Source organism: Amblyomma mixtum, chromosome 2, assembly GCF_055824585.1.
Source record: "Amblyomma mixtum isolate Tamu chromosome 2, ASM5582458v1, whole genome shotgun sequence".
Classification (NCBI taxonomy): domain Eukaryota; kingdom Metazoa; phylum Arthropoda; class Arachnida; order Ixodida; family Ixodidae; genus Amblyomma; species Amblyomma mixtum.
The window spans coordinates 218,558,875-218,586,183 of NC_143013.1; the positions used below are offsets into that span (position 1 = coordinate 218,558,875).

General features: G+C 44.6%; 1 protein-coding gene across 1 annotated transcript; it reads right to left on the reverse strand.

Moving 5' to 3' along the window:
- Nucleotides 1-3: 3 nt before the first annotated feature.
- Dpm1 (Dolichyl-phosphate mannosyltransferase subunit 1) lies at nt 4-26,766 on the reverse strand. Its single transcript, XM_089573113.1, has 8 exons — nt 26,543-26,766; nt 25,724-25,823; nt 23,612-23,722; nt 19,482-19,507; nt 17,492-17,587; nt 10,776-10,844; nt 4,601-4,715; nt 4-267 (listed from the first exon to the last, which is right to left on the reverse strand). The coding sequence occupies exons 1-8, from the start codon at nt 26,638-26,640 to the stop codon at nt 163-165; spliced, it is 720 nt and encodes a 239-aa protein (XP_089429239.1). The 5' UTR covers nt 26,641-26,766; the 3' UTR covers nt 4-162.
- Between the last annotated feature and the right edge of the window lie 543 nt (nt 26,767-27,309).

Sequence of the window (27,309 nt, forward strand, 5' to 3'; positions counted from 1 at the left end):
AGCACTTTTTGAACCATATATTTTATTTCAAAACTGCATGACACAGGGGAAAATATGGCAACACCAAGAAAATTATTAGTAGAGTTACAAAACAGACGACAATGCGCTCGTCAAAGAGATGCCAACAAATGTGCTCCTTGGAATAATAAACACATTTTGGGGTCACGTTGTGGCAAACAGGTAGAGGAGGCCCTTGGCAAACTGGACAATCTCGTTGCTTCCCATCTTGGATTCCCCGTAGAACCGGTCCACAAAACTTATGGGAACCTGCAGGTCAGATACAAAATTATTAAGACAATTCCATCAGGAAGTCACCAGACACGCATATGAACATTTATGTTTGTGGTGGGACAAAGACTTGTCCACAGTATTATAGCAAGTTAAACAGTGACAACAAATGTTCAAGGTAGAAACGCTGTCTGCCTTATGATGAAAGCTGGATTAAGCAAATACATCTTCGTGTGTACAACATCTGGACATTGGGTAAGCCACCACAGCCTAATGAGACAAGTTTCACGCAAAGAGGTTAGTGCAACTAAATGAGATACACGCGTTACATATTTTGTAATGTTCATTCATGACTGATTTGTGTCACTGCTGTTCCCATTCTAATTTTCTTCTTACCACTGAACGCACAAAATTTAAGGTCTCAATCGAAAGACCTGAATCACACAAGAGCCTTTGTCATCTAGATTGCCTTCAGAAATTTCAGCAGTGCTTTCTTCAAAGACATAAATATGTAGTGCGGCTTTTCTGATATCAACTACAGTCTGTTCCACACACTTAACCAATCCATTTTGTTTTTTATTCAGCCTTCTCTTTTCTCCAATTTGTGCCAATTACCTCCCAGATTGCATAATTATGAACGTACTCTAGGCAATACTGCCAATAGCAGTGCATGATCGTGTGTGAATGACGTGCTTACAATGTTATGATTCGTGGTGAATGCCAGGAACCATCGAAAGAGATGCCTTGCAGTTAGAACTCGATTTTGCTTGAACAAGCATGAAAATTTCCAAAATTTCCAAACCTGCAGCTCATATTAACAAAAATACATTCTATGTACAAGGATTAAAGCTAGTCATTAATCTTCCGAAATGACTGTCATAGTAAAGTACCACCAGCATCAAATGAAACGTGAACAAAACAATTGAAATCAGAGCACAAAGAATAAAAAATCTCAGCGGCTCGAGAGAAAATACATGCATGGCCCATTACCGTATAAACGCGTGTAAGGGCCGCACTTTCTTTCCAGTTTGGGGGCCAATTTTCAGGGTGCGGCCTATACACGCAATGTACGAAAAAAAAATTTTTTTTAAAGCAAAAACACACCAATCACGGAATGAGCAGCATTTATTCTACGTTCAATCGTCACTCGCGGAGTATTTCGACTCTGAGCTGGTGCTGAGCTCTGGTGCACGCTCATCCCAAAGAAGCCGCGCAGCATGTCTGCTATCAACGCGTAGCCGTTGTTCCGCATTTCCATCACATAGCAGAGCAGCTCTTCTTCCGATTCGGGAAACTCACACAGCTCGCCTTGGAAAGCGCACTTTTTGCAGCTTGTGTTTTTCAGTGCACCCTTTTGATTTCGCGATCATCGGACGCACTTGTCGGCCACGTCGAATTCCCTGTCCGCCGCACGCTTGCCGTGTTAGAGAGCCTGCACGATCATCGGACACACTTCTCGGCCACGTCAAATTCCCTGTCCACCGCACGCTTGCCGCGTTCGAGAGCTAACTCCCAGCCGTGTAGCTGATAAGGTGCTTGCCCATCGTGCTAAAACTGCATTACTCGGCAGCAACACGCGAAAGCCACAACAACTACGGTGGGCACGCTAACACGCCGTAAAGGGCTGGAGCTGGCGATACTGATGCCGATGTGGGATAGCAAAAAATTGACGATGATGATGATGATGGCCGCCGCCTCGGGCGCCATCCATGGACGGTTTTTGAAAGCTCTTGTGCGCGTGCTTGGCCCCCGCGATCAAGCGCTACGCGATCGAGAGCACCGTTGTTCGCAGCCGGAGCCGATCGCGGAGGCCACGGTGCGTGCATTTAGAAGGCTATTCCCGCCGGGTTCATGGAAAGTTCAGGTGCAGCCCTTACACGGATTTATTTTTTTTAAACATTTCCTTCGGAAAAACGGGGTGCGGCCCATAGACGGGTGCGGCCCTTACACGCATCTACACGTTACTTCCAAACAGCAGTCTCTGCACCTTTGATGTGAATGTCAACCACTCTAGTCTTCTGCCTGCCTATTTATTATATTCTAGTCGTGCAGTTTGCGTTTCAATTCTCCTGTTCACATTTCGTCTGATTTTTATACTACCTGGTCTGACTATATCACATTTTCAAGCTCACACACTTGTATATAACAACAAATATACAAACAAAAAACATGTAAATAAGCAAATAGCATATTCCGGCAATGATTGTTTTTTTCTGGTCCAAAAACCCTGGCCAAACTTTCATATAGAGAGAGCGCGCGCTGCTAGTGGTGCAGCAGCTATTTTCTGGCCAGCAGGCTCACATTCGCTTGGTATTTGGGCTTAGCATGGATGATACTTTACTGGTTATCACCTGAATGCTTGACTTCAACATTGAGACACTGAAAACCCTGTGCAATTGACGGTGGCCGCTAGTAAACCTTACTAGCAGCAGGTTTCAAAAAAACAACGCGCTTACTTCCTCTCATTGATTTTTATGGTTTAGTTTGGTTTGGTTTATCGGGGTTTAATGTCCCAAAGGGACGCCGTAGTGAAGGGCTCCGGAAATATCGACCACCTGGGGTTCTTTAACGTGCACTGACATCGCACAGCACACGGGCCTCTAGAATTTCGCCTTCATCGAAATTCAGCCGCCGCGGCCGGGATCGAACCCGCGTCTTTCGGGTCAGCAGCCGAGCGCCATAACCACTGAGCCACCGCGGCGGGGCTCATTGATTTTTATAACACAGCGATTTTTGTACATGGGTCCAGCCTACGCATTCATTTTCACCATAACATGCCTGCAATATCACTCTGGGAGATCTAGCACAGTGGTCACTAACGTGTTTTTACGTCTGGGTTGCGCCTGTCTCGGCCGAGTCCTTGCTTTCATCGAAGTGCATAAGACTGCTCATGGCTGGCTCTTACCTCGAGAGAAATACTGCAATCTCACTAATGCTGCAAAACAAGGCGTTATGGCGGCATTTGAAGAAACGGAGTGCACGCTACAAAAGCGATCACATGACGAATGCACCGGCAATTTGATAATGCTATCTCATATTTATTTTTTTTGCTACATTTTTTGAAAGTGGCAAAGCCAGCTGCGAAGACTCTTGCTACATAAGCCATTTTATTTGCACTCTTTACCGCTGTGAAAATGGAGGCACTGGCGAGTGCAAGGAAATTTTGAAATTTTTTGTTCAGTGCTCATGTGCTGGCTTTGCGCTACCGAAATAAGAGACAAGCTGCGAGCGACCATGCAATAAACCAAAAATGGGCAATGATAGGAATCACGGAGCAACATGTACGGAATAAAAAGTGGTAGGGGCTTAACGTGGTTAAGCCAAGTAGAAGTGCGAATGCATGTGTTTAGCCTGGTTGGCTCATCGTTCTGCTTTGCTGGGTCGTCGGCACATCTGGCAGACTAAGGTTAAGCTATCGGTTAAGCTATCATCGAGGTTAAGCTGATTTAGGTAGAAGCTGATGAAGACGACGATGTGCAATGCAGGCAGCGCGAGAGTGTGTTGCAGTTTAACATGAGGCGTGATTGGCAGCGGCGGTTGCATAGTGCTCTCATGCAGTAGTAGCCAGTGAAGCTGATCTGTCCGCGCCACCGCGGGTTCGAAACCCAGTCGCAGCAATACTTATTTTATTTTTACACCCTCAAAGTCAGGGACTCCAGAAGATTCTTCGTTGGGTTGGGAGCTGCTTTGTTAATGCTGTCTGTAGTGCAGCCTTCGATGAAAAGTAACAATCCCGTCATGCCACCAATGAAGTGCTTTGAGCCTTTTCAGCTAGATGGCGCCACAGTGCATTGCAGTTCTTGGCTGAAGCAGTAACCAAGGTCAACAACTGTGGTTGATGGGGATAACTGTGCTGTAACAGCTTTGGGTGTGGAGTCTCAAATGTATGCTATAATAAAACTGTCTAAATACTGTCTGGTGGCTGGGACTACATTAAGTTTTTAGTTCATCACTTTTGTCAGTGTGCAAACGCTACCACACACTGGGATACAAAAAAAAAGGATTCTGAGTACGAATGTTCTACACTGTTCTTAACAAAACTGTTGAGGAATCTGGAATCTCGAACACTAAGTTTTGTTTGGACTGGAAAAAAAACTGGGCCTTAAGATTTAGTTTTCAGTCCCTTTAAACAAATGCTGACAGGGCACCAAACATGTTCAATACTCTCCTGCACCTTGAGTTGCTAGTTTTGATAGGTTTCCTGCAGTAAGAATTCATCACGCATATCACACACTGAGCTCTGCTACAGCTCCCCTATATGGCATTCGTTCAAGTGAATTCGTCAAGGAGGGTGCAACTCCTGAAACAACCAAGTAAAAAAATGATGCAGTCAAACAATCAAGCTGCTGGCAGCATGATCGACAGCACTCACCTCGCCTATGGAGCACCCAAACTGCCTGGCCCGTGCAATCATCTCCATCTGGAAGACGTAGCCTTTGGAAGTGCAGCTGTCCACTAGCTTCTGTAGCACATCCTTCTTGTACAACCTGCAGTTTACAGCACAGATAAGAAAAACAAAAAGAAGATCAACCAATAATTCAGAGGGGCACTTTGTTGACCTAAAGTGCGGTGAGGCGAAAGCCCTGAACGCAGTGTTGCTGCTTGCATCACTGATGTGTGGTTAAGATGTTAAGCTTCGCCTCTAAGAGTGGAATGCGACAGCGTCTTGCAACGCTGCCAGGGCGCCCAACAGAACGCCATCGCCCTTTCGGTTCTACGCCTTGCTCATCGGTAAACTGGTTTTTGAGGAAAGGAAATGTATCTTTCTCTTGTATCTCGGTGGACACCTGAACCTCCCTGTAATGGGAGGGGAGGAAGATGGGAGTGAGCGAAGACACCATATTCACTAGACGCACCTATGTTCATTCCAAACCGTCCAGCTGGCATGGCAGAGTGGTTAGCATGCTCGTCTCGCACTCTGGAGACCGGGGTTCGATTCCCGAGCTCAACCAATTTCCCACTCGGTTTTATTTATTTATCTGGCCTGACTAGAAAGGTTAATCAGGCTAATTGGGTAGTTAAGCAATTAACTAACCTCAGTCCCACTTACTTGGAGCATCACTACTTGGAGCATCACTATGCGATCCCTTTAATTGGTTGCATGGTTACTAGCCAAAGTACAGCTGGCCCCGTTTGAAATTCGCGCACTGTGACGTCATGACCGCTTCAACCAACTGAAAAGCGTGACATTTCTGTCGACAACTCCTGCTTACAACGATGAGGCATTAAAGGCTTCCGCCTTAATAATTAACATATACATACTGTGTTTATCTGAATCTAGGCCGCTAGTTTTTACAGAAACACAAGATATGAACTCTTAAATCAGCTTAGATACGAGGATTTTGTCGTTATATTCATAAAATATGATGACAATTCAAAAAAAAAAAAAAAAAGCAGCACGCAGGTGCCCCCCTCCTCGAAATTCCAACAGAAGACACTGTAGCTAATGCCAATAAAAGCAGACATGAGCATTGGCTGCCATTTTGCCCTCATTTTTTCTTCACGTGATGGCGTGGGCACATTCCATAGCAGTGCAAGTTTTTCACATGAGATTTTTCACAAACATCGCAGCACCAAGCAGACGGTACAATTATAGTGCCGCCTTGAACCGAAAAGTTGTGCTCGCTGCAGAGAAGTCTTTAAACCTGCAAGCCAGTTGGGACTTCGGCGCGGATGAAATGAATTTTGCCATTGAAGGGGGCAGCTTGACGAACTTTTTGCTGGCACAGCAATGAGAAGGGTCTTCACGAGCTTGAAGAAAGGCCGCCATCCCGAAGTGGAATCAGCACTGGCAGAGCTCGCGAAATCGCGGAGGTCAGCGGCACTTTCAGTGATGACAGAAACACTACAGTGAGAGAGCTGGCAAGACAACGCGGCACTCCACGGTACCAGTGAAACGTGCGAGCTAACTCCAACAGGCTGCATCAAGTGCACGTTGCCAGAAGTTGTAGCTACTGTAAAAACCGGAATATAGGTTGAACTTTTTTTTCAAAAAACCATGGCAAAAAGTCGACCCCCGTCTTATATACCAATCAATAGTGGAAAAACTACGGAAGTCTTGCAACAATGGGCGGCTGAAGTCAACAGCCTCCATCACCATCGCCATCAGCAGCAGCACGGTATGGCAACGTTGTGGCACCGCCAATTTGCGTTTCCGTTGTCACAAAGTTATTTTGGTTTGTGGCTGGGTGTTGTCGGCGTGGAAATCTCTCCCCGCAGGGATGGTACGCAAGTCTTTTAGAAAATGCAACATAAGCAATGCGCTAGACAGCACAGAGGATGATGATCTATGGGACGTGGGCAGCGAGAAGCAATTGTCATCCGACTCGAATTCAGACGACTCTGATGACTCGCAGTAACGCTTGCGCACTTCGTGCCCTTCTGTGAACTGCAAACCCAGCCAATTCTTCAACAGTATCGCGCGACCACTGCCTCGCGTGTTTGTCAGCACCTTATCACGGAGCGGCGAAAGAAGCGAGAGTAAGCGCATGTGTACACTTGTGCATATCTCGCTTGTTTCGCCGCTCAGCGGCGTTAAAGAATTGGCCGGGTGTACGTACGAGCAGCATCCAAATGAAAATAACTAGTACTGTCACCATTCTGCAGCCGGTTGAGTCACATTGGTTTCAAGGTAAGGGTGTCTTTTGGTACTTGTGCCGTTGAAAAAGTTTTCTTTCATTTTTAGAATTGATTTGTTGGGGGTCGACCTATATTCCAGTCCGACCTATATTCCAGTTTTTATGGTAGCTGGATCACTGCAGCATCCCGGAAAGCTTGGCTGCGTGCTTGCTCCGAAAGTGCAGAATTTCTAATGCACTAGATGGTACAGAAGATTGTGCACTGTACGAAGAAGAAAGTGATAAGGAGGCCAGCAAAGACAAGGAAGGACGAGTGAGCAGAAGCAGGTTCGTGGAAATAAATGCCGTCTACATGCTATCCCTTCTGTTGTTCTCAACCATTTCTTGGCCAGCTTAGATTTGAAGAAAGTTTTTTTTCTTTGGCCTTCAACTTTCGGGTGTCTGCATAAAATCGCGCCCAGCTCAGATTCAAGTAAATAGGGTAAGCAAAGGAAAGAAGGAAGCAGTTTTCTTCAAATGGTTCTGAGCATGTACACAGGACTTGGAGCTCTCTTGACACAGCTGCTGCTTGTTCACAGCCAAGGTTTTTTTCCCTCGTCTCGACACCTGCTATAGCAGGCTGGAATGGAAGGTCTTGTGCAGCGCATGCGTACCTTCTACACTGCTTGTCCAGCTACAATGACGTTATGCATTTTCTGCCCCTTCTTTGTTGCACACATGGTTGTGAACATGATTGTGAACATGGTTGTGAACATGGTTGTGAACATGGTTGTGAACATTCTTTGCGCACTGAAACTGGCCACTGGCAAAATTTCATTTTTATATATAGTAATGCATCATAACCTATGTGAGAAGGCAAGGATTGAACAAAAAACAAAAAAGCACCAAGTAGAATGCTGGGCAACCCATGAGCGATCACTACAAAGACTGGCAAAAATCTGTGCATGTTACTCAAATAATACGTACTAACAGTGGCACTCCCTTTCGAAGCAAAAGAGCAATCGCTAACTGCCATTTCTCAAAAAGCCTCCATACGAAATCTGACAAAAATTCAGCTGCATGCAAGGAACATTGTTCATGTAGCCCACATGACTGCGCAAGGCCACAAATGAAAAGTGCATTTTGAAGATAAGCTAGACGAAGTGCCTTCATCTCCGACTGCCTGTGTGTGAACAGATTACGAGCAACATCACTGGTGGTAACAATAACGTGCGGACAAGTGCTACTCACCTGCACGTGACCGTACAACAAAGCAAAGCACATTCTCTGGACTATGCTACACCATTCTTTCAGACCTCCTTCTTATCTCAACACCTCAGACTCATTTCTGCACAAGCACTTGAATGGTAATGTAACATGCAAAAACAGCACTAACTGTGCTCAAAATAAGAACTCACTGTGCAGAAAGGTATGAGCAGTCTTTTTTTGTCAAAAATATACAGCCCACGAGGTTTGCTTCTGGGCCATGAAACGTGGCTCATAATGCGCAGCTACTGTTCCAAATCTCTTGAAGCTGAGCGGAAATCTTGTACTGGCCTTTCCAAACGACCTATACGACAACTGACCTATAAACGGATGCCCATAATGATACTTCAGTGAATGAGAGCAGCCTACAGCCAGTCTGGTGATAAATATTTCACACCACTCTTGCTATTATGCTCAGTCACCTGCTATAGCAGAAGTCAGTTTCTTCAGGCAGAACCACCGTGACTGGAAATGTATGTTCAAAATAAGTGGTAATACTACTGTGAATAAAACTAAAGCTCAAAGCACGCTGGAAACGTCACGAGCAACAAAAGTTACAGAACTTGTGCCAACGAACCAGAAGTTTGCAGGATCAAATCTGAACAATTGCAAGCCTAATGCAATCATTATTTCCCACAACTATGCAAGAACACTCAAATGTAGTATAATGCAGCAGAATGCTGACATAACTGCCTTGAAAGCAGTCCCTTAATGACCAAGTATTAAACTAAAGCCTGCTGTATATTTTAGCATATTCTCGATAGGGCTGTCGATCACGCGAAATACCAAGATCTATCTGTAGCCATAACTCAATGACAGCTTTCTGCACAACAATAATCCATTAAAATGAAATGGTGAAAATGTTGCTCTTCCAAGGGTGGTACTATGAATGTATTTACTGCACTGTAATGTTGGTAGAGCTGAAATTCACTTCAGTGAAGATAAAGTACAAAAAATGCTATACAACCGAGCCCTGAATATATCAAACCCATATTACTGAATTTCTGTTCATATTGAGCAGCCAGAACATCCTCTAAAAATTTCCCATGCAAAATTACAGCACTATATTCCTCATTTATCAAACTCACCATCACGGAACATTCTCTATCTCGAATGCCTCGCCATACGCCTGCAAGTGGAACTTCTCCTAACAGCGCTCCACGATGACTTTTCGTGCGCAGAAAAAGGTTGGACCAAGTGACGAGGAGAACATGGGGTGTGCTAGAGTGTGGCCTCCTGCCTCTTAAACTCATTTTCCACGTCACATCACAGTCATGCGGTGAAGCCAATCAACTAAAGCCTAGCTGCAGCCCTCGCCTAGCTTGCTTCGTTGACAAAGACATTGCGGAAACCACCTGTAACTTAGTTATAAATGAGATTATTTTAGTTATAGTGTGCTGGTAACAGGATCAGACACCTTACGATAGGTTGTGGCTAATTCCAAAGTACTGTCCGTTGCCCCGTCGATGCAAAGCAGGTTAAGCTTAGCAACACATCGCTGTAAGAAGTGCGTTTCTAGCATGGGTGCAATGTATTTATGCTGGTAGATTACAAACAGTTTATCTACAGCCATTTTTTTTTTCTACTGAATAACTGATATTTTGAACTATTTCAGGACCGCCTTCGAATTCAATACAATATATGCAGGTTCGACTGCAACTGCCAAGTGCTAACTTGAAAGCAAGATCTCACTGTGCTGAAACAATTGGAAAGCAGCTACAGAAAATGAGATATACAAATACTAATAGTTAGCCAGGTAGCTATAAATAGCTAAATATAAGCAGTTTGGTGAAACAAGTCCTGACTGTGACCCAAGTTTGTAACACCTTTCTCTTCCATCACCCAACAGTCTCAACTCAGAACAAATCAAGGAAAAGTCAATACGTCAAACCTTCTTCAGCAATTCTCAGGCGCCAAGAAACAACCAAGTTCACAAAAAAGTATGCATCATAAAAGAGTAGGGCCACCAAATGTTTGGTTCCAGGTTTCTTTATTTTTTAATGATATGCAAGAAATTGGAATATGTGGACCACCACGTGGGTACGGCTTCCAGTTAGCGAAAAATTTACAACTGAATTTGTTCAGTCACTGCCTAGCTGAGCTCACATAATCCCTGCTTTCCTTTTCTTATGCCAGCCACCCCCAAGAACCAAAATGACAGCTTATGAACAAGCAACTATTAATATGATAATTTTTGCGCGCTTCACAGTACCTATACCTTGCTATGACATCATATTCTCTGTTCAGCTGGCTGAAACTGAAACCTAAACTACACTGGAGGAAAAATTCAATTGCACAGATTATTTACCAAGCGTGGACAATTGTGTGGAAAACCATGCTTATTAACCCTTTTGCATTACTAAGTTTATGTGTCCCCCTACTTTAACACTCAGTCTTTAATCCCTGAACACTTGCACAAACACACAAAAAGATGACCCCCCCCCCCCCCCCCCACACACACAAAAATATTTTACTTAAGTGAGCTCGAATGTGCTAAAAGAATGCCAACTGTTTCTTTTCCCCTCACATTTCTTGGTCTTCGGAAGCTGCCAAGATATAGAGGAAGATAGCCAGGTTCAGTAATAAGAGAAACACATAGTCAGATACACCTCAGAAAGAGACATAAGCAAGGACAACAGACAAAGAAAAAATCACATAACACGAGAAGAAGGAAGAATCACATGAGGTCTGTTAAAGTGCAATGTAGATTGTTCAAAGCCTCACCGAAAGCTTCCTGTCAAGTCGGACGCACCTGGCCTCAGAAGGAGCTGCGTCAGGAAATTGGCTGCCCGGCTGGTGATGAGGAAACAAGCAAAAAATGAGCCACTCAAGCAGCCACAGTAGACTGAGCAATCAGCACAAGCAATCCACATTTCTTTTATTATTCTCCTTTTCCCCTCACTCCCATACAAGTTCAGGCATACTTGTGTACAGATCACAATCCTCATACTTTCAGGTTTAATGATTGCTCGCCATGAATGAAAGATTACATAAAAATTCTAGCACGGCCAGAAGCAGCAGCACAACAGAGTTCACTCTGCCGCACTTGTACAAAGATTCGCTGATGTATAACAATGTATGAAAGTTGCCTGCGTGCCGCAGTGGCGGCTTAGTGCTTATGGTACTCGGCTGCTGGCCTGAAAAACACAGGCTTGATCTAGGCTGCCGCAGTTGCATTTCGATGGAGGCGAAATGCTAGAGGCCCTTGTACTGTGCATAGTCAGTTCACATTAAAGGGATACTGAGGAGAAATTGAAGTTGGCTTGTATTGACAGAATATCAGCTCCTGATTACAAAAACACCACTCATACTGACAACAAAGCTCTTGTAACGTAGAAAAGAGCAAGAACCAAAATACAGGTATCGCCGCCACAGGCCAAACTCGCAAGTACAAGCGGGATGACGTCATAGGACAAAACAGTGTTGCTAGAACCAATAGTTCTAGCGACACTGGGACACAAGAAGCTACAAATCACTGAGGCGTAGCCAATGCATGCGCAAATCTCCTTGAGGTCGCCAGATGGCGCCACGTACCCGACAGTTACACGAGGGCCTGCAGCATCGGGACCAATCAGCGATGCTCACCGGCAGTAGGCGGGCCCCCCGTACTCCGCTAACGGTAACAAGGTACACGGTATGCTAAAGGTGTCTATTTGCGAGAACTTCATTGACGACTTCGAGAACGGGATCCATCATAACGCTGGCAAAACGCCGGTGCAAACGTAAACGAAGCAACAGTAGCAACGGCCACAATAGCCAATAGATGCCTTCAACGTGCGGCCGGCGGTAATTTTCTTTTCGACTGCTGCTAGGCCGTACTGCTGGCCGCCAGAAATCACAGAGTCTGCGGTAAGTCATGCGCACGTCATGTTTCACGTCACTTAGTCCTGTGTTGTCATAAGAGAATGCCAAGTTTGAATCAGGGCGGCGGGAAAAACTTTTTCAACTTCGAATCCAAATTTCTTAGAAATAAATGCATCTTTCACTGCCGGCCAAGTGGCAACAAAGCCATGAAATGCCGAACTATCGGATTTTGCTTTAAAAAATATATCAATAGAGCTCTCCTCGCTGTCCCTTTAAAGGCCAAAAGCACCACTCTGAGAATTCCGCAAGATTTCAGGATTCAAATCTATAAATGCTGTAGATTAAGCATGGCAAGTTTTTTTTGTTTGTTTTTGTGCCACCACTTAAAACGATGCAATCAGTGATTAGATTATAGGTTTCTCCTGACAGCACCAGAGGAGCGTGGCTTGAAGTTACGGACTGCAAGATTTCAAATTCTCACTGCTGTCAACCACACCCTGCCATGTGTCGTTGGATACGGCCAAACAATGCAAGGCAGGATTTGCCATCGGCGATGTTGGTTTTCTTCCTTCAAAGCAGGCCTTTATGCATTGCAAATGTCCTGGTACCGTCGACGATGTCATCATGTGCTCTCCACTTGGCACTGTGCGCTGCGGGAAAGCTTGATGGTCGCCACAATTTTAATTGGTGGTTGCATCACCATTTCACATGTTACCCCAAAAGGACTTCGCATGCTTTACCTGCAAATTTCACACTTTAGAACTCTTTAAGCTCATCGAATTCTAAAACCTCTGCAGTTGCCCTTTAAAGAAGCCCAGCTGGTCAGTATCACCCGGAGCCTTCCACTATGGTATTCATCATAGCCCGAGTTGTTTTGGGGTGCTAGACCCCATAAAACCAAGCCATAAAGTTGCCTGCACCTTTTTTGTGTCCGGGTAATCACATTCATGCACTGCTGCTTGCCTTAGTAACATGAAGATCTTTGATCTCAAATATTGAACCCCAACCATGATGAATGCGCCTACCTAATTCTCCTTCTTAAACTGCTGGCTCATCTGCATTAAAACCCTAAACAGAGGAGGCATTTGGTAGTGGGCTTATCGTGATGTCAATTATGGCGATGTGGATTTAGAGCCCTTTTTACTTCTCACAAAACTTCCCCCGAGCTCTATAGGAAATTTAACGGTCTCCAAAATTTGGAGGCAATGGACTGCTCTATAATGCGTAGCACTCAACCATAAAGGGTTGGTCAGAAAGTAGACAAGGAAAAAAGTTGGAGGGTTTGGTTTGGTTTGGTTTGGTTTATGGGGTTTAACGTCCCAAAGCGACTCAGGCTATGAGGGACGCCGTAGTGGAGGGCTCCGGAAATTTCGACCACCTGGGGTTCTTTAACGTGCACTGACATCGCACAGTACACGGGCCTCCAGACTTTCTCCTCCAAAGAAATTCAACCGCCACGGCCAGGATCGAACCCGCGTCTTTCGGATCAGCAGCCGAGCACCATAACCACTGAGCCAACGCGGCGGGGCTAAAATGTTGGAGGGAACACTTGAGCTCCGTCTTAAGGGTATGACGCGATAGTGCAATGGGTTAATTCCCATATATGGAATGGAAGGTGAGCGGTAGGCCTTGTGCGGCCCAGGTTGCCCTTCCCGAGCGACCAATCATTAATTTCACTGACATCTGCCATGGTGGGAAGTTTGCTCGCTATCCTGTGGGCAGGTTGCGATGACGCCACAATGTCACATAACCTAGATGGCCCACCTGCCTCCTATAGGTTGCTACTCTCTGGGCCCTAACTGCCAGAGCCATGCCCGTCATTTTTCACTCACAACGCCGACACCGTATTTCCTCGTGAACAGGGCCTTTAACGCTATCGTCATGTTCAAAGCAGTTGCAAGGCACTGGTGATGGCTAATGTCATAGCTCATAATTGTCTCCTACCCTTCCAAAGCTGGCCATAGGGTATTTATTGCATTTTGGACTGGAGCTTTCCAATTAATGTGACCAAAGAGCTGTGGTCCGCCTGTTTTCCCGTGCTGATGTAAACCCAGGACTTCCATCCCTCTGACCAGAGGACTACGACGCACGGCACCACTGGCAACAACCTCACAAGGAATGCATGCGCTCTCAAAGAACTAAGACACCAGCAAAGGGCATTCCCCTGCCCACCCAAAAGACAAGACACGTGAGGAGGGCTCCGTTGTCATAGACTATCTTGGAACAGATGGCTGCATGTCGAGCAATTGAATGAACGTCCTTCTCCAGCAGTTCTTATGAGACTTCAAATGTCCAGTCGTTAGCAACAACACATAAACCTGTGGACCGACTTCTGGCAGATGATCCATCAGGTCTGATGCATCATGGCACAGCAATGGCCAGTTTCCACTTTTCCAACTCCATCCAATTATTGTTCTCAGTAAAAACTGATTCTTTGTCGCTTTCTGGCTATGCTCACATTTGTCCAGCATGAAAAGATGCATTTATACTGCCGAGCGAATTTGGTGTAACAATGTTCCCACCGCCGATTCAAACTCGTCGCCGTCTCTACCGAAAAGAACGGGCTCCCTTGGTAAACGGCGGTGTAACGCAGCCTGAGGGATCAGTGCCGAAAAGTAGCTGTTGACGCACGCATTTTACTTGCGAAATCGGCCAGTGATGTCAACACCTATATTTCGATTTTTTGGTCTTTTCTAGCCTATGAAAGCTCCTTTCTCAGTGAAAGCAGTCTGTCTGTGATTACAATACAGCACCCCATCGACCCACGTCAACTTCTATTTGACTTCAATGTCCCTTTAAGTGTGATGAATGGAACTTGGCAATTGCCACGATGTGCCCATTATCACATGAACATTAAAGTACGCAGCTATGGGTAGAATATACACACTGCAAAACAGTTTGCCTAAAGTAAACCAGCACTGAGTCACTTGTACACCTTGTATGCATTATATATAAAACTGAAACAGAGAATTCGGAGCCTTACAATTCTACAGATTTCAAGAGAAAGCCCCAGAGTAACCGAAGAGAAGCAAGCCATAAGCACAAAGAGAAGCATGCATACAAATGAACAGCCACATAAAATTAAGATACAGTGAGAATACCATATTGAATAGCATAATAGGCGCACTTTTTTTTTTTTTTTCAGAAAATCTGGCTCAAAGCTTGGGGTGCACCTATTACGCGGGGTAAAATTTCCGGAAATTAATCGACTCGCAAAATTGAACATACCGCATAAACGCACCCGTGTACGGGCTGCACTCTGTTTTCCCGAAGGAAATATTTTAAAAAAAAAGATCCGGGTAAGGGCCGCACCCAAACTTTCCACAACCCACGCGGGTGTAGCCTTCGAAATGCACACGTCATGGCCTATGCGATCAGCTCCGGCTGGAAGCAATGGGCACTTGATCGTGAAGGCCACACACGCGCACACGAGATTCCAGGTGCCGCCCACGGACGGCGCCCGAGGCCAAGCTCATCATCATCATCAACTTTTTCCTCTGCCGCGAGCTTTCGCTATCCACATTGGCATCAGCATTACCAGCTCCAGTTTCTTTTGTGGCTGTCAAAGGCCGGGGATCTGTGGTAGCGTATTAGTTCATCGTAGTTGTGGCTTTCGTGTGCTGCCACCGAGCATTGCTATTTTAGCAAGCCGGGCAAGCACCTTAACAGCTACACGACTGGAAGTTTGCTCTCGGACACGGCAAGCGTGCGGCGGGCCAGAAATTTGACATGGCCGAGAAGCGCGGCACTTGCGACTGCGGCGTGCCTAAATTATCGTATGTGACTCCTATCACCGAGCTTTTCGTGGGTCTAAGTCGGGAAGGTTTCCGGCTGGAGATGAAACTTTCCAAACAGACGTTGAAAGTGAGCATCCCTGAAAACTATGTGCGGCTGTTCCCCGCGATGTCGTTGTACACGCTGTGGGTCCGCAGCAGCTGCGACGGCAGCAGCACTAGTAAGGACTAGTAGTCAGTTCGGCAAAAACTTTGTTAAAATAAAGATTGGGGGGTCGGGGGAGGCGCCGGCTTGCAATCGTGTAAATACAGTATTGATCACAGCGCCAAGTTTGGGGTGCGCCTATTATGCCCGGAAATAAACAAATCTGATTTTGACCAAACTAGGGGTGCGCCTATTTGCGCCTATTATGCGAGTAAATACGGTATTCTTTTTTTTTTGGAAGTGGGGGGGTTGGCTGATTAAATGAAGCAGGAAAGACACATTCATCTTTTTTTCTTCAAAGATAGTGCCAAGCCCGCAATTAGCATCTCTTTCAAAAGAAATTCTGAGCAATCACATCCCAATTTGATCCCTGCGTTTCCATTGAATTTTCTCCTTTGCTTTCCTTAAAGGAACAGTGAGGAGAGCTCCATTAATATTTTTTTTAAAGCAAAATCCGATAGTTCGGCATTTCATGGCTTTGTTGCCACTTGGCCGGCAGCGAAAGATGCATTTATTTCTAAGAAATTTGGATTCGAAGTTCAAAAAGTTTTTCCCGCCGCTCTGATTCAAACTTGGGATTCTCTTATGATGACACAGGACTAAGTGACGTGAAACATGACGTGCACATGATGTAACGCAGACTCTGTGATTTCTGGCGCCCAGCAGTGCGGCCTAGTAGCAGCCGAAGAGAAAGCTACCGCCGGCCGCACGTTGAAGGCATCTATCGGCTATTGCGGCCGTCGCTACCGTCGCTTCGTTTACGTTTGCACCGGCGTTTCGCGAGCGTTACGATGGATCCCGCTCTCGAAGTCGTCAACGAAGTTCTCGCAAATAGACACCTTTAGCATACCGTGCACCTTGTTACCGTTAGCGGAATAGCGGGAGCCCGCCTACCGCCGGTGAGCAGGCGCTGATTAGTCCCGATGCTGCAGGCGTGCGCGTAGCTGCTGGGTACGTGGCGCCATCTGGCAACGTCAAGGAGATTTGCGCATGCATTGGCTGCGCCTCAGTGATTCATGGGTTCTCGTGTCCTAATGTTGCTAGAACCATTGGTTCTAGCAACACTGTCTTGTCCTATGACCTCATCACACTTGTACTTGCGAGTTTGGCCTGTGGCGGCGATACCTGTATTTTGGTTCTTGCTCTTTTCTACGTTACAAGAGCTTTGTTGTCAGTATGAGTGGTGTTTTTGTAATCAGGAGCTGGTATTCTGTCGATACAAGCCAACTTCAATTTCTCCTCAGTGTCCCTTTAAGTACCTTGCACTCATGCTTCCTAAACCTGAAGTGGCGGTCACCCACAACACACATGCTGCATGTCGTAGGCCTGACTTCACACCAAGGCACACTAACACAGCGTTCCATAGGTCTAGTTCTTTCGCACATGCAAAGAAGAAATAGACTCTATTCACTACTCATTAGACAATATGCTATGACAGACATATCTCACACCCATGGCACTCAACTGCATGTCTTTATGTCTCACAAAACAGAATACAGTTTGATTTATGGCAGCCTACAGCCTGTGCTGACTTAAAACAAAAAGGTGCTAGAAATGCTATTCTATTTCGGGCGGCACTGGCAACAAAGCCCTGTCAAATCTTCAGAACCCTGTTTTGATGCTCTACATGCCAGAAGAGAACACTGCAGGCAGATCCCATCAGCACCCCACAAAAGAAAATTTAGAAGAAGGGTCACCTTATGAGCTTCCTCTTGATGTCCCATCCGTAGACTCCGCCATCACCGACGTACCTTGTGCCCGAGACCACGTCATAGTCGCCCTCCTTCTGTTTTCTACAAAACAAATCAGAGCCACAAAACTGGTAACGACAGCTTACAACTGTGTCACAACATCTTGCCACAGGAGGCAGCTCTCAGAAGGCAACCACACTACCGGGGACCATATTTTGCAATATTTCTTAAGCAAATTCATTCTTATGCTTGTTCTACCAATGGCTAGACACACCTTCAATGAATGAATTAATTAGCTGCGTATTTAGAAAGGGAGACTCAATGCCTTTTGTTAGGGAAATGGGTTGTTTGTAAATGGGTTTGTAAAAGAAGGGAAAAGCACCAAGCTATTAGATACATAGGTATTGGGTGTTCAAGCCACGCTGTAAAGCAGTGCAAACCGCCTTGTAGAGAACATTTATCTTAGCATATTGGCCAATATTTTACCAGATGCCGTTTGTTCCGGTTCTGGTCAATGCATGAAATTCCTCGCCATCGGTAGGAAAACCATGCTTGACAACGAGGTTGTCACATCAGTAGTGGAGCCAGTGAATTACACTGCTCATACTGTCAGTCATGACGGCAATGGTTGCATCTAGTACCAATAGCAGGGGTGGTATTCTGCCGGTGTCGCCTTTTGCGACATGTCGCATATGGGCGGGGCCTAAAAAAGTGCTTACAGATGCTCGAAGAAACGGAAAAAGCCGCCGGCATTTTCGTCTGCGGTGCATTCATTCACTCCGAGAAGCGACAATTTACCACTGCTGATTCACTAGCAGCAGTAGTTTCGTATCTTTTATAGCAAGAATATTTGCTATCACATGACGTCTAATAATCAAAAAAACATTTGCAAATTTAATATAAACTCGCTTTACTTCATTTAAGTCTATAAAACACCGCGAAAAAGCTCCAAAGCTATTTTTCTTTCGTTCCGGACGGTTGTGCTAGGTTTCGGCTGCGTTTCGGGCAGTTGCAGACGGTAGCAGTGTAGCTGGCGGTTCCATTAGGCTTGCGCGCTCCAGAATCGAGAGCGTATCTCAAAAACTGGGCTGAATTGCAGCTTAAACTTTATCGTCGAAGCAAGGTAAGTCATAGCGAAAAGTAACAACACCAGTAGTTGCCGGTAAACATGCCGACCGGAATCGCAAGGACTGCTGAATTGGCTGAAGCGGGCGGCTCTCGCTTGAAAGGACGTCGCCATGTTTTCACGCTAAGGGCGCAAAAGCCGCAACTGCCGATTGCGTTCGTACGCTAACGGTAGCCCGTCGCCCGCACGAATCGCTTCAGCGCATTCCGTTGTTCGACTAAGCGTAGTAAATTGGGGCGACGTCACGATGACGTAGCAGGAAGGCGGGTCCGTGTCGTCACGCCGCCGTCACCGCGGCTCGAGCCAATCAGCGAAGAGCGAATGCGACATGTCGCAAAAGGCGACACCGGGAGAATACCACCCCAGGAGGACAAAAGAATGGTTACCAATATATGGCCCCCAATCATCTAGAAGTGAGGTACAGTCGAGCCCACTTATAACGAGCCTGACGATCATGGGGATCCCATTCGATATATCCAAGGTTCACACTAAGTCGACTTCCCCTTTTACAGTGAAAAATGCAAAAAGTCAAGCAAAAGTAGTTCGGGTTTATTGGAGTTTAACGTCCCAAAGTGACTCGGGCTATGAGGGATGCCACAGTGAAGGGCTCCGGAAATTTCGACCACCTGGAGATCTTTAACGTGCACTGACATCGCACAGCACACGGGCGCCTCTTGCATTTCGCCTCCATCGAAACACAACCGCAGCGGCCGGAATTGAACCCGCGTCTTTCGGGTCAGCAGCCAAGCGCCATAACCACTGAGCCACCGTGGCGGCCAGGAAGCCTAACTGTATCAATGCTAAAGCTGAGAGTAAAATCATACGAGAGAAGGTAAAAGTAGACTGATAAAGAAATATAAGTAGACTTACTCGATGAACTTTGGAATAAACTTGGGCTGGAAAAAGAAAGCATGAAATGTGAATTAGCACGTGCAGTGCCCATTTTTACAAAAGGTATTCATTATTTTTCTTTCCGACACAGCCTCAGAATAACAGATTGAACACAATACCACAATATGTAAGCAGCTAGCCAGAGCATTTTACTATCTTCAACCTAGGCTTCAGTGTCAGTGTTAATAAAATATACTACTTCTAGGTTACTCCAAAAAGGCTACTCTAAGCCTTAGATCATGCTGTTTCATCAAGTTTTCAGTTGGATATTTATTGAAAGCAACTTATGAGATGCAGCAAATGTTTGCTTCTCACAATGTTGTGATCAGCAGTAACGCAAAAACACTCATGGCAATCACATTTACGCCACTGTTTCTCATAGCAGAGCCCAGTTTTTCATGAAATCTGTATGTCTGAGAAAAGTAATCTAGTAATCTAGACACAATATTCGGGGCTGATAGTGTCAAGTGAGTAGGCTGAGGTCTGAATTAGCTTGTTTCAAGGCAGGTGATTAATGAATGAGCCACAGAGTAAGCTTTTCTGCAATTACATTGATAAGATGATAAGATGCTTTGATAAGGTGTCCTCCAATTATTAAGTTAGGAAGCAAATGGGACTGCATACTGCGCTGTAGGCACTCGGCGTGTTGGCTCTGCAAATTATTAGACTGTCTACTAACGAGTGTGTAAGGAAAACCAGCTACAGAGAATCGTTTGTTTCAGAGTTTACAAGTGCAAAGCACAGACAGATGACCGAAAGCAGCACACCTGTTAAAGTGCAAGTATAATAATGAGATCTTTGTGCGAATGTATTTCATTCAATGGGTGACAACTCATACAGTCAAAATGAGATAATGACATTTTACCGTAAGCAACGTATTTCAAGTAGATTTTTCTTCCAATTTACTAACATCTTTTATGAGTAACAAATAAGCCAAATGCCACATTTTTTTCCTGCTATCTCTGAAATTCTCAACCCCGACAAACACAAATATATGGTCGATAACAGTCTCGATGCACGTTAAAAAACCCCAGGTGGTCGAAATTTCCGGAGCCCTCCACTACGGCGTCCCTCATAGCCTGAGTCGCTTTGGGACGTTGAACCCCATAAATCGAACCACTCTCTCAACATCAAAGACAGCAATAACGTTAGCACACTTTGGGTGTAGCAATGAAACCCTTATTCAATAAAGATTTCTTGCCAGCAAGCCAAATTTAAATACTGAAAGTGAATTCTCTTCAAGGACCCAAGTACACAGACGATCAATAAGAAAGAAGTACTATGTTGATTATTTCATGCAACTTCACCATTGAAATGGCACATAAAGCAATAAGCTAATTCTGTAATAACCCTGAGACGAGTGCTAAAAAATATGCTAGCTACGAGTGCCAACCATCCCTGAACATTGCTACAGCTCCAGATGAATTGAATGTCTGCTAAACCTCTTCACAACTGGGCACACTACAGTATGTATAAAGTAAATTTCCAGTTTCCGATAAGGCTGAGTGCACTGCTCTCTCAAGTAGCACATTATGAATTCCTCTAGCAGCAATGTTTTCGTATCAAAGTATTCAACCTGAAAGTGCTGGAGGCACCAAATTCTTGCTATGCACTCTTTCTTTGGATTAATTCGCAATATGATCGTAAACACTTATCCCCACGTGGAATTCCCCAATGCCTGAAAAATAATTAACTGAATTTCTTTTCCAACATAATTTTCATTTCGGTTTCAAAAGTTATACGGAGGCTGTGACATCACAAGTAGTCAATAGAATTGAGGTCTCATGACTCATACACACAACCGAATACAAATCTCTGATTTGCTTGATTTTGGCGCAGCTTTTGTGCTAGCAACAGATTAATTCAGTGTGAAGGAACGAGAACGTGAGAAAACGCACAGGACGGGCGCTGACTGTTGACTGAAGGTAAAACTGGAGTATGCCTATAAACTTATCTTGGCCTATTATGGCTGCATTCTAGATGCTAATGGAACCAATTTCATCAACCCTTTACAACAAAGCTTTGAACAGGCCTTTATGAGGAATAGAGTAGAAAAGGTCCTTGACATCAAGCGAAAATGTCGCCGCAGTTCATTGCAATCCTTGGCGCAGGTTATCACCACTTCTAACGAGCTACATACTTTAGATGAGTCAGGTCAGCTCCCGCCATACAGTTCAGACTGTCATGTAGAAAATGCCCTAGGTGCTTCTGCAAAATGCCTTTTTCAGAAGCTACGTTTCTGAAAACTAAGAAAGACTAAGAAAGACTAAGAAACTAAGTTTCTGAAAACTAAGAAAGACTAAGAAAGACTAAGAAAGACTAAGAAACTAAGTTTCTGAAAAATGCACTTTGCAGAAGCATCTAGGGCATTTTTGCATGACAGTCTGAACTGTATGGCGGGAGCTGACCTGTTTCAAGTATGCATCTTGTTAGAAGTGGTTGTAACTGCGCAAAGGATTGCAAGGGGCTGCGACTGTATTTTTGCTTGATGCCGAGGATCTTTCCTGGTCTATTTCTCATAAAGGCCTGTTCAAACCTCTGCTGCAAAGAGTTAACGAGACTGGCGCCATCAGCTTCCAGAAAATAACCAGAGTAGGCCAAGATAGGTTTATAGGCCTACTAGAGTTTTACCTTTAGTCGAGAGTCAGCACACGCCCTGTGCTGTGTGTTTTCTCGTGTCCTCGTTCCTTCACTCATTAATTTGTTAATTTGTTGATAGCAATGAGCCAACTAGCCCAGAACAAAATCGTGGTTTTGTGCTAGCCTGCCCCAGAAGCCAGAATGACTTCAATAAACAAAGAGCTATTATGCTTTTGTTTTTCCATCCGTTGTTTGAAACTTACTGGCACTGTAACTAAAGCTAGAATTTAAAATGTTGCAGCATCGTTTTCTTCACATGTATTATGATAGGTACTTTGGTCGTCAATTTTACCACAAGAATAGACCTTTTCAAAAAGAGGTCGATGGGCGCCGCCATACTGGATACTGAGCTGTGCTCGCAGAACAGAAAAAGAGTTGAGAATTAAGCACCCCACGTTCTCCCCATAGCCCTAAAAACTGGACGCCTCGAGGGCCCTGAAAAGGTCTATACCAGAATGCTCAGATAGTGCAACCTCAAAGATTTGTCAACTGGAAAGAAAATGTGGATCAATCTTCTTTTATAGATGTCTACAAAGTCTAACTGAATGCTCTCATATGCCAGAATAAATCTGTTTAATACGCCATCAAAACGGCTGCGGCACCAGAATGGCCTCTTGGTGAAAACACTCTGTTGTACAAACCCATGCATATTTTACTTTATAGTTCAGTTAACGCTAATAGTGGCCATGCTGTTATCCTTGAGTTCTCCACTGATGCATTCCACCTTTCCATGGATATATGATTGGTACGTATTTGTTTGTGCGCCATAACCATGGCTGCTGTGGTTCGGGCACAATAAACAAATAAGCAATGCGGTTCTTGTAATCCTCACATGATCTCAAATCTACTTTATGTATCAGTCGCCTGTTTGGGGTGCTGAAACCAAAACAAACTACATTGGAGGAGAAATTCAGTTACATATTATTTCCCAGGTGCAGGCCAATTCTATATAGTGATCCACATTTACTGGTGTATTATGCCCCATTTACACGAAAACAAAAATAAAACAAAAATTGGTGTCTACTGCTTGAAAAGGCTTACACTCAAATGTATGCCACGGGAGGGTGGATGATGAAAAAAACTCCCAAGACTTTCTGCCATCTCCTGGTGCTAAGATCATCACAACATTAATTCGACTGCACATCTCCCTGCCTTTGCACTCTCTGCCCAGTCTGCCTACGTCACATGGCTACAGAAAGACAAGGGCGTACCCTCCCAAGCACCTACATGCTGGCCCAAGTGGTGCTCATGAGCTAGATCGCATGACCACAGATGGCATATTGCAGGGAACACTCTGTAACCACCGTGTGCCGTATAATGAATTTGGATCTATTCTCAAGAGCCTGCAGGTGCACGCACAGCTTTAGGTTACATCACACTATGATAATGGTGCAAACACTGAGGCCATTTACCGCAGACAGTGTTACATTCACAGCTAATCACGAGAAAAAAGAACTCTGTTGACTTACATGATGAGAAAGATCAGCATCCAGAATAATGATGAAGTTACCCGTGGCACTTTTCAAGCCATGGATATACGCCGTCCCAAGACCAAGCTTTTTTTCTCTCGGTTTCAATACCTTAGACAAGTGAGAACACATTAGCTGAATGTGAACAGTTTTCCAAGTATTCAACATCCAACTAAGCAATCAGTCCATTTGATGTCCATGTCCATGTCATTTATATGAGCATATGTTAAGCAAGGTACAAGCGGGCCCTTCGCTTCATCGTAATCATCCTTACTAGCCAGGCTCACCCCACTGCACGAAAAACTCTCTCACAGTGATCTTCACCCATACATTCTTCATTTTACTTTTCTCGCTATGACCAACGAGGGCGCCTACTCAGAGTGACCTGCACATTCCATTTTTTCAGAGCCTACGCTCTCCCTGCACCAGTGGTCTTTGAATGGCCAATGTCTTGCAAGAAATATACCTGCTTTTTAACTCCACATATTTCAACATCTCACCTATTCACTTCCCTTGCTGCTACCCCTGGCAATGTTCCTCTTCCCCTGGTATCCATTCTGCTTTCCTGACAGACAGCAGGTTCTACATTCTGTGCAACTGCTGTCGCAGTCCTAAGTCCTTTTCGCAAGGCTAAACTAAACAAAGATACCAGCTAGGCTATGCTTTTTTTTTTTTTCCCACAGCCTACCTGCCTTCTGTCCTTTAACGTTACCCCTATCGTTTTCCTTTCCATAGTTCACAGCATGCTCCTCAGACTCAGTTTAAGCTTTTACGGTGATAGCTGTTTGGGTGTTCTTCTATGATATCACCTTCATCACTGGTGTCAACGGCAGCAATGGCTCTGCACACAATGCACCCTCGCACCCCTTTACAATACAAGCTGTGCATCCGCCCAACTAAATTGCAAGGTCAACCTGGGTACAATGCCTGCTTATTGCGCTACAAAATCACAACGCCCAACCCATCTCTTTTGCGCCTGTCAAAGCCTGATGCAAGCAGTCTTTTATACCAAGCACTATAATCGAGTGGAATAACCAACCAACACACATAGGCACTGAACCTACCGCGTGTAAATTTCATGACCTAATATGCAGAGACACTGCCATTTAAAAACGAAATTTTTTGCTTTCTTTTTTTGAGCTCTGTACTGTTCCAATTGATTCTTGCACTCTTTGTGCCCAAAAACTTATGCCATTACTTTTTTCATTGGTTGTCATGGTTTAATATTGTAACGCCTACCTAGGAATAGTATGCTAATGTTCATTAATGTTTTTCTCTCTTGTTTTGCTTGTAATCCTGTTCTTAAGTACCTAAATTTTACTACCATGTTAACACTAGCCTGTCAATTGTACTTGTTTCATGTTTTTGTTGTTTGTTATATTCCAATGTACATTTAACCTCCATCCCCTATGTAATACCCTCAATGAGGGCCTCTAGGGGTATCGTGAAATAAATAAATAAATATCAATATGCAGACCAATATGGACTATGCCTCCTGACCACGTACCCTGCCTAGCCGTGCTGCAATTCACTGCTTGGCTATTGTTCAGTCACTGTAAATATTTCCTACAATACTTGTGAATCACATTGCGATGCAATGTTATGAAATGTTTGCATAAGTGTTGATATCTCTTATGAATAAAACTTATGTTTACACAGTGCCGACATCAACAGAAAGTAGTCACAACATGCATGAACTGGCTTCCCTGTAATTTAGTTGACACCACGACATCAAAGTATGTGTGAAAAGGAAGTTTATGCATACTCATGCAAATACAGCAGGTAGATTGGTTTCATTCTTGTTGTCAACACAGGGCATTTTCAAAAATAGAGCTACCTTTAGAGCGCAGCTCTTAGGCATCTGTTCCTGCGTTCTGCATCATAGTCATCGGTGTAAGAAGCATACCTTGCCACCTGACAGGTGGCGTTATAAGAGCTGCACTTAAATTTTGCATTACCAACTACCGTAATCACCACCGGCACAGCCAAAATGTGCCACTTATCAAACTGGCCTTTCCTTCGAAGTTGTGGCAGGCAAGTTATGAAAATTATTGTTCTCATTTGGTCTCGTACATAAGAAGATTATGAGTATAATACGTGGAGTGGACTCACAATCTTGTCACTTCCATAAATCTTCTGGAGCTGTTGAGCTGCTTCAAGTGTGTTGTCGGGGCTTCCGTCATCGATTACAATAATTTCGAAGTCGTAGCCACTGGAATAAAGCAAAAGCTAAAACAGAGTCAAATTCAAAGATTTAACAATTCTGCCAGTTTGAACTTGGCTGCCTAATGAATTCGGAAATGTTTAATAATCACTAGAAATTGCAGAACACATCATCACGCATGCCACTGCGAACCGGCGCATGCGTTATGTCTACGGCGTCGGTGATGTTAAAAAGCATTTAATAATATTATAGCACCGCCTCCCAGCGCGCAAAACTGCTTCGTTGCTTGCGTTTTCTGTGCGGCATCTGCGTGGTATTGTGTCGAGGAATGCGCTTTTTCGTTTGGTTGCGTTTGAAGCGAGTTTCTTTTTGACTGATAACTGTGAAAATCTCTCCAGCCTGAGGTTAACAGAACGACTGAGGTTGACAGAAAACAAGCGTCAACTGCAAACGACTAAGGATGTGAGGCAAAACGCTGCTGCATACTGGCTGTATATGCTGAAACGATCAGTACCTATTCAGTTGTATAAAAATTCCGGGTAACCCGAGCGAACGAAAGCTGTAAGTGGGTCGTCAAGCTTCAAAACAGGCAACGAGATATGATGACATGATGTAAACGGCACTATTTGCTCTTTCAAAGCAGCATCACTGGAAGCTGGGCTCTTTCTGCTGGGTAGTCACAAGCAGCGAAATGTTACAGGGTGCATTCTCAGCAACGCGAGCGGGACCAACGCGTGCAAACGTGTCAAAGCCGCGGGGCAGCCCACCTCTGAGACATGTAGTGGTCGATGAGCCAAACCACGATAGGCAGGTTTTCCCTCTCGTTGTACGTAGGCAGTAAGATGCTGTATTTGTCGGCGCCCATTCCTGCGCTTCACGTGTGCCACGAAGGCAAGTCAGAGCTTGAAAAACACAGATGGTTTAACCGCTGTATATCGCTGTCAACGCAAGCGTCAGCTCATCACCATCATGCGGATTCGGCTGGCTGAGGATTGATTGCGGATCGCTAAAGGAAGCAAAGCCAAACTTTCTTCAAAAATTTTTATACCCTTTAAAAAAAATATGCACAATAATATATTTATCTTTTTGTCTAATAAAATTTTTTATGTTAAGAAAAACTTTGAGTAATACTTTGAAAAGGTTATAAAATTTACCCATTTATCCGTCACCAAATTTCGGTTTCGATTGTAGTATACTAACCCCGTTGTGCGTGTTACAAAGGTCAACAAAAGGATACTGGAACAACATATCCATGCTTGCTACATTCACTTCGATCCAAGCACGTAAATTTGACTTTTCTGACCATATCTGTTCACCATCGATCACGGGTGAATGATGGGCACCACTGGCTGATTGTTCCCTAGATCAGCTCATGTCAGCTTGTGGCAACGAAATTCAAAACAAGTTTCTTATGTTTCATAATATCATATCTTTAGATTCAGGCAAGTTAATTCGTCCAGTCAAATCCACCGTGTAAAATATAGCTCCAGCCCTTGAATATGTGTTTACGATGCGTTTTTCAAGAACCACATGT

Bases quoted from the DNA above. Each gene is read 5' to 3' on its own strand.
- Dpm1 (XM_089573113.1), bottom strand. From the start codon at position 26,640: ATGGGCGCCGACAAATACAGCATCTTACTGCCTACGTACAACGAGAGG. The intron at 23,723-25,723 runs GTGAGTCCACTC...CACTTGTCTAAG, and splicing joins TTTATGGAAGTGACAAGATT to GTATTGAAACCGAGAGAAAA. The intron at 268-4,600 runs GTGAGTGCTGTC...TCTGACCTGCAG, and splicing joins TTGGGTGCTCCATAGGCGAG to GTTCCCATAAGTTTTGTGGA.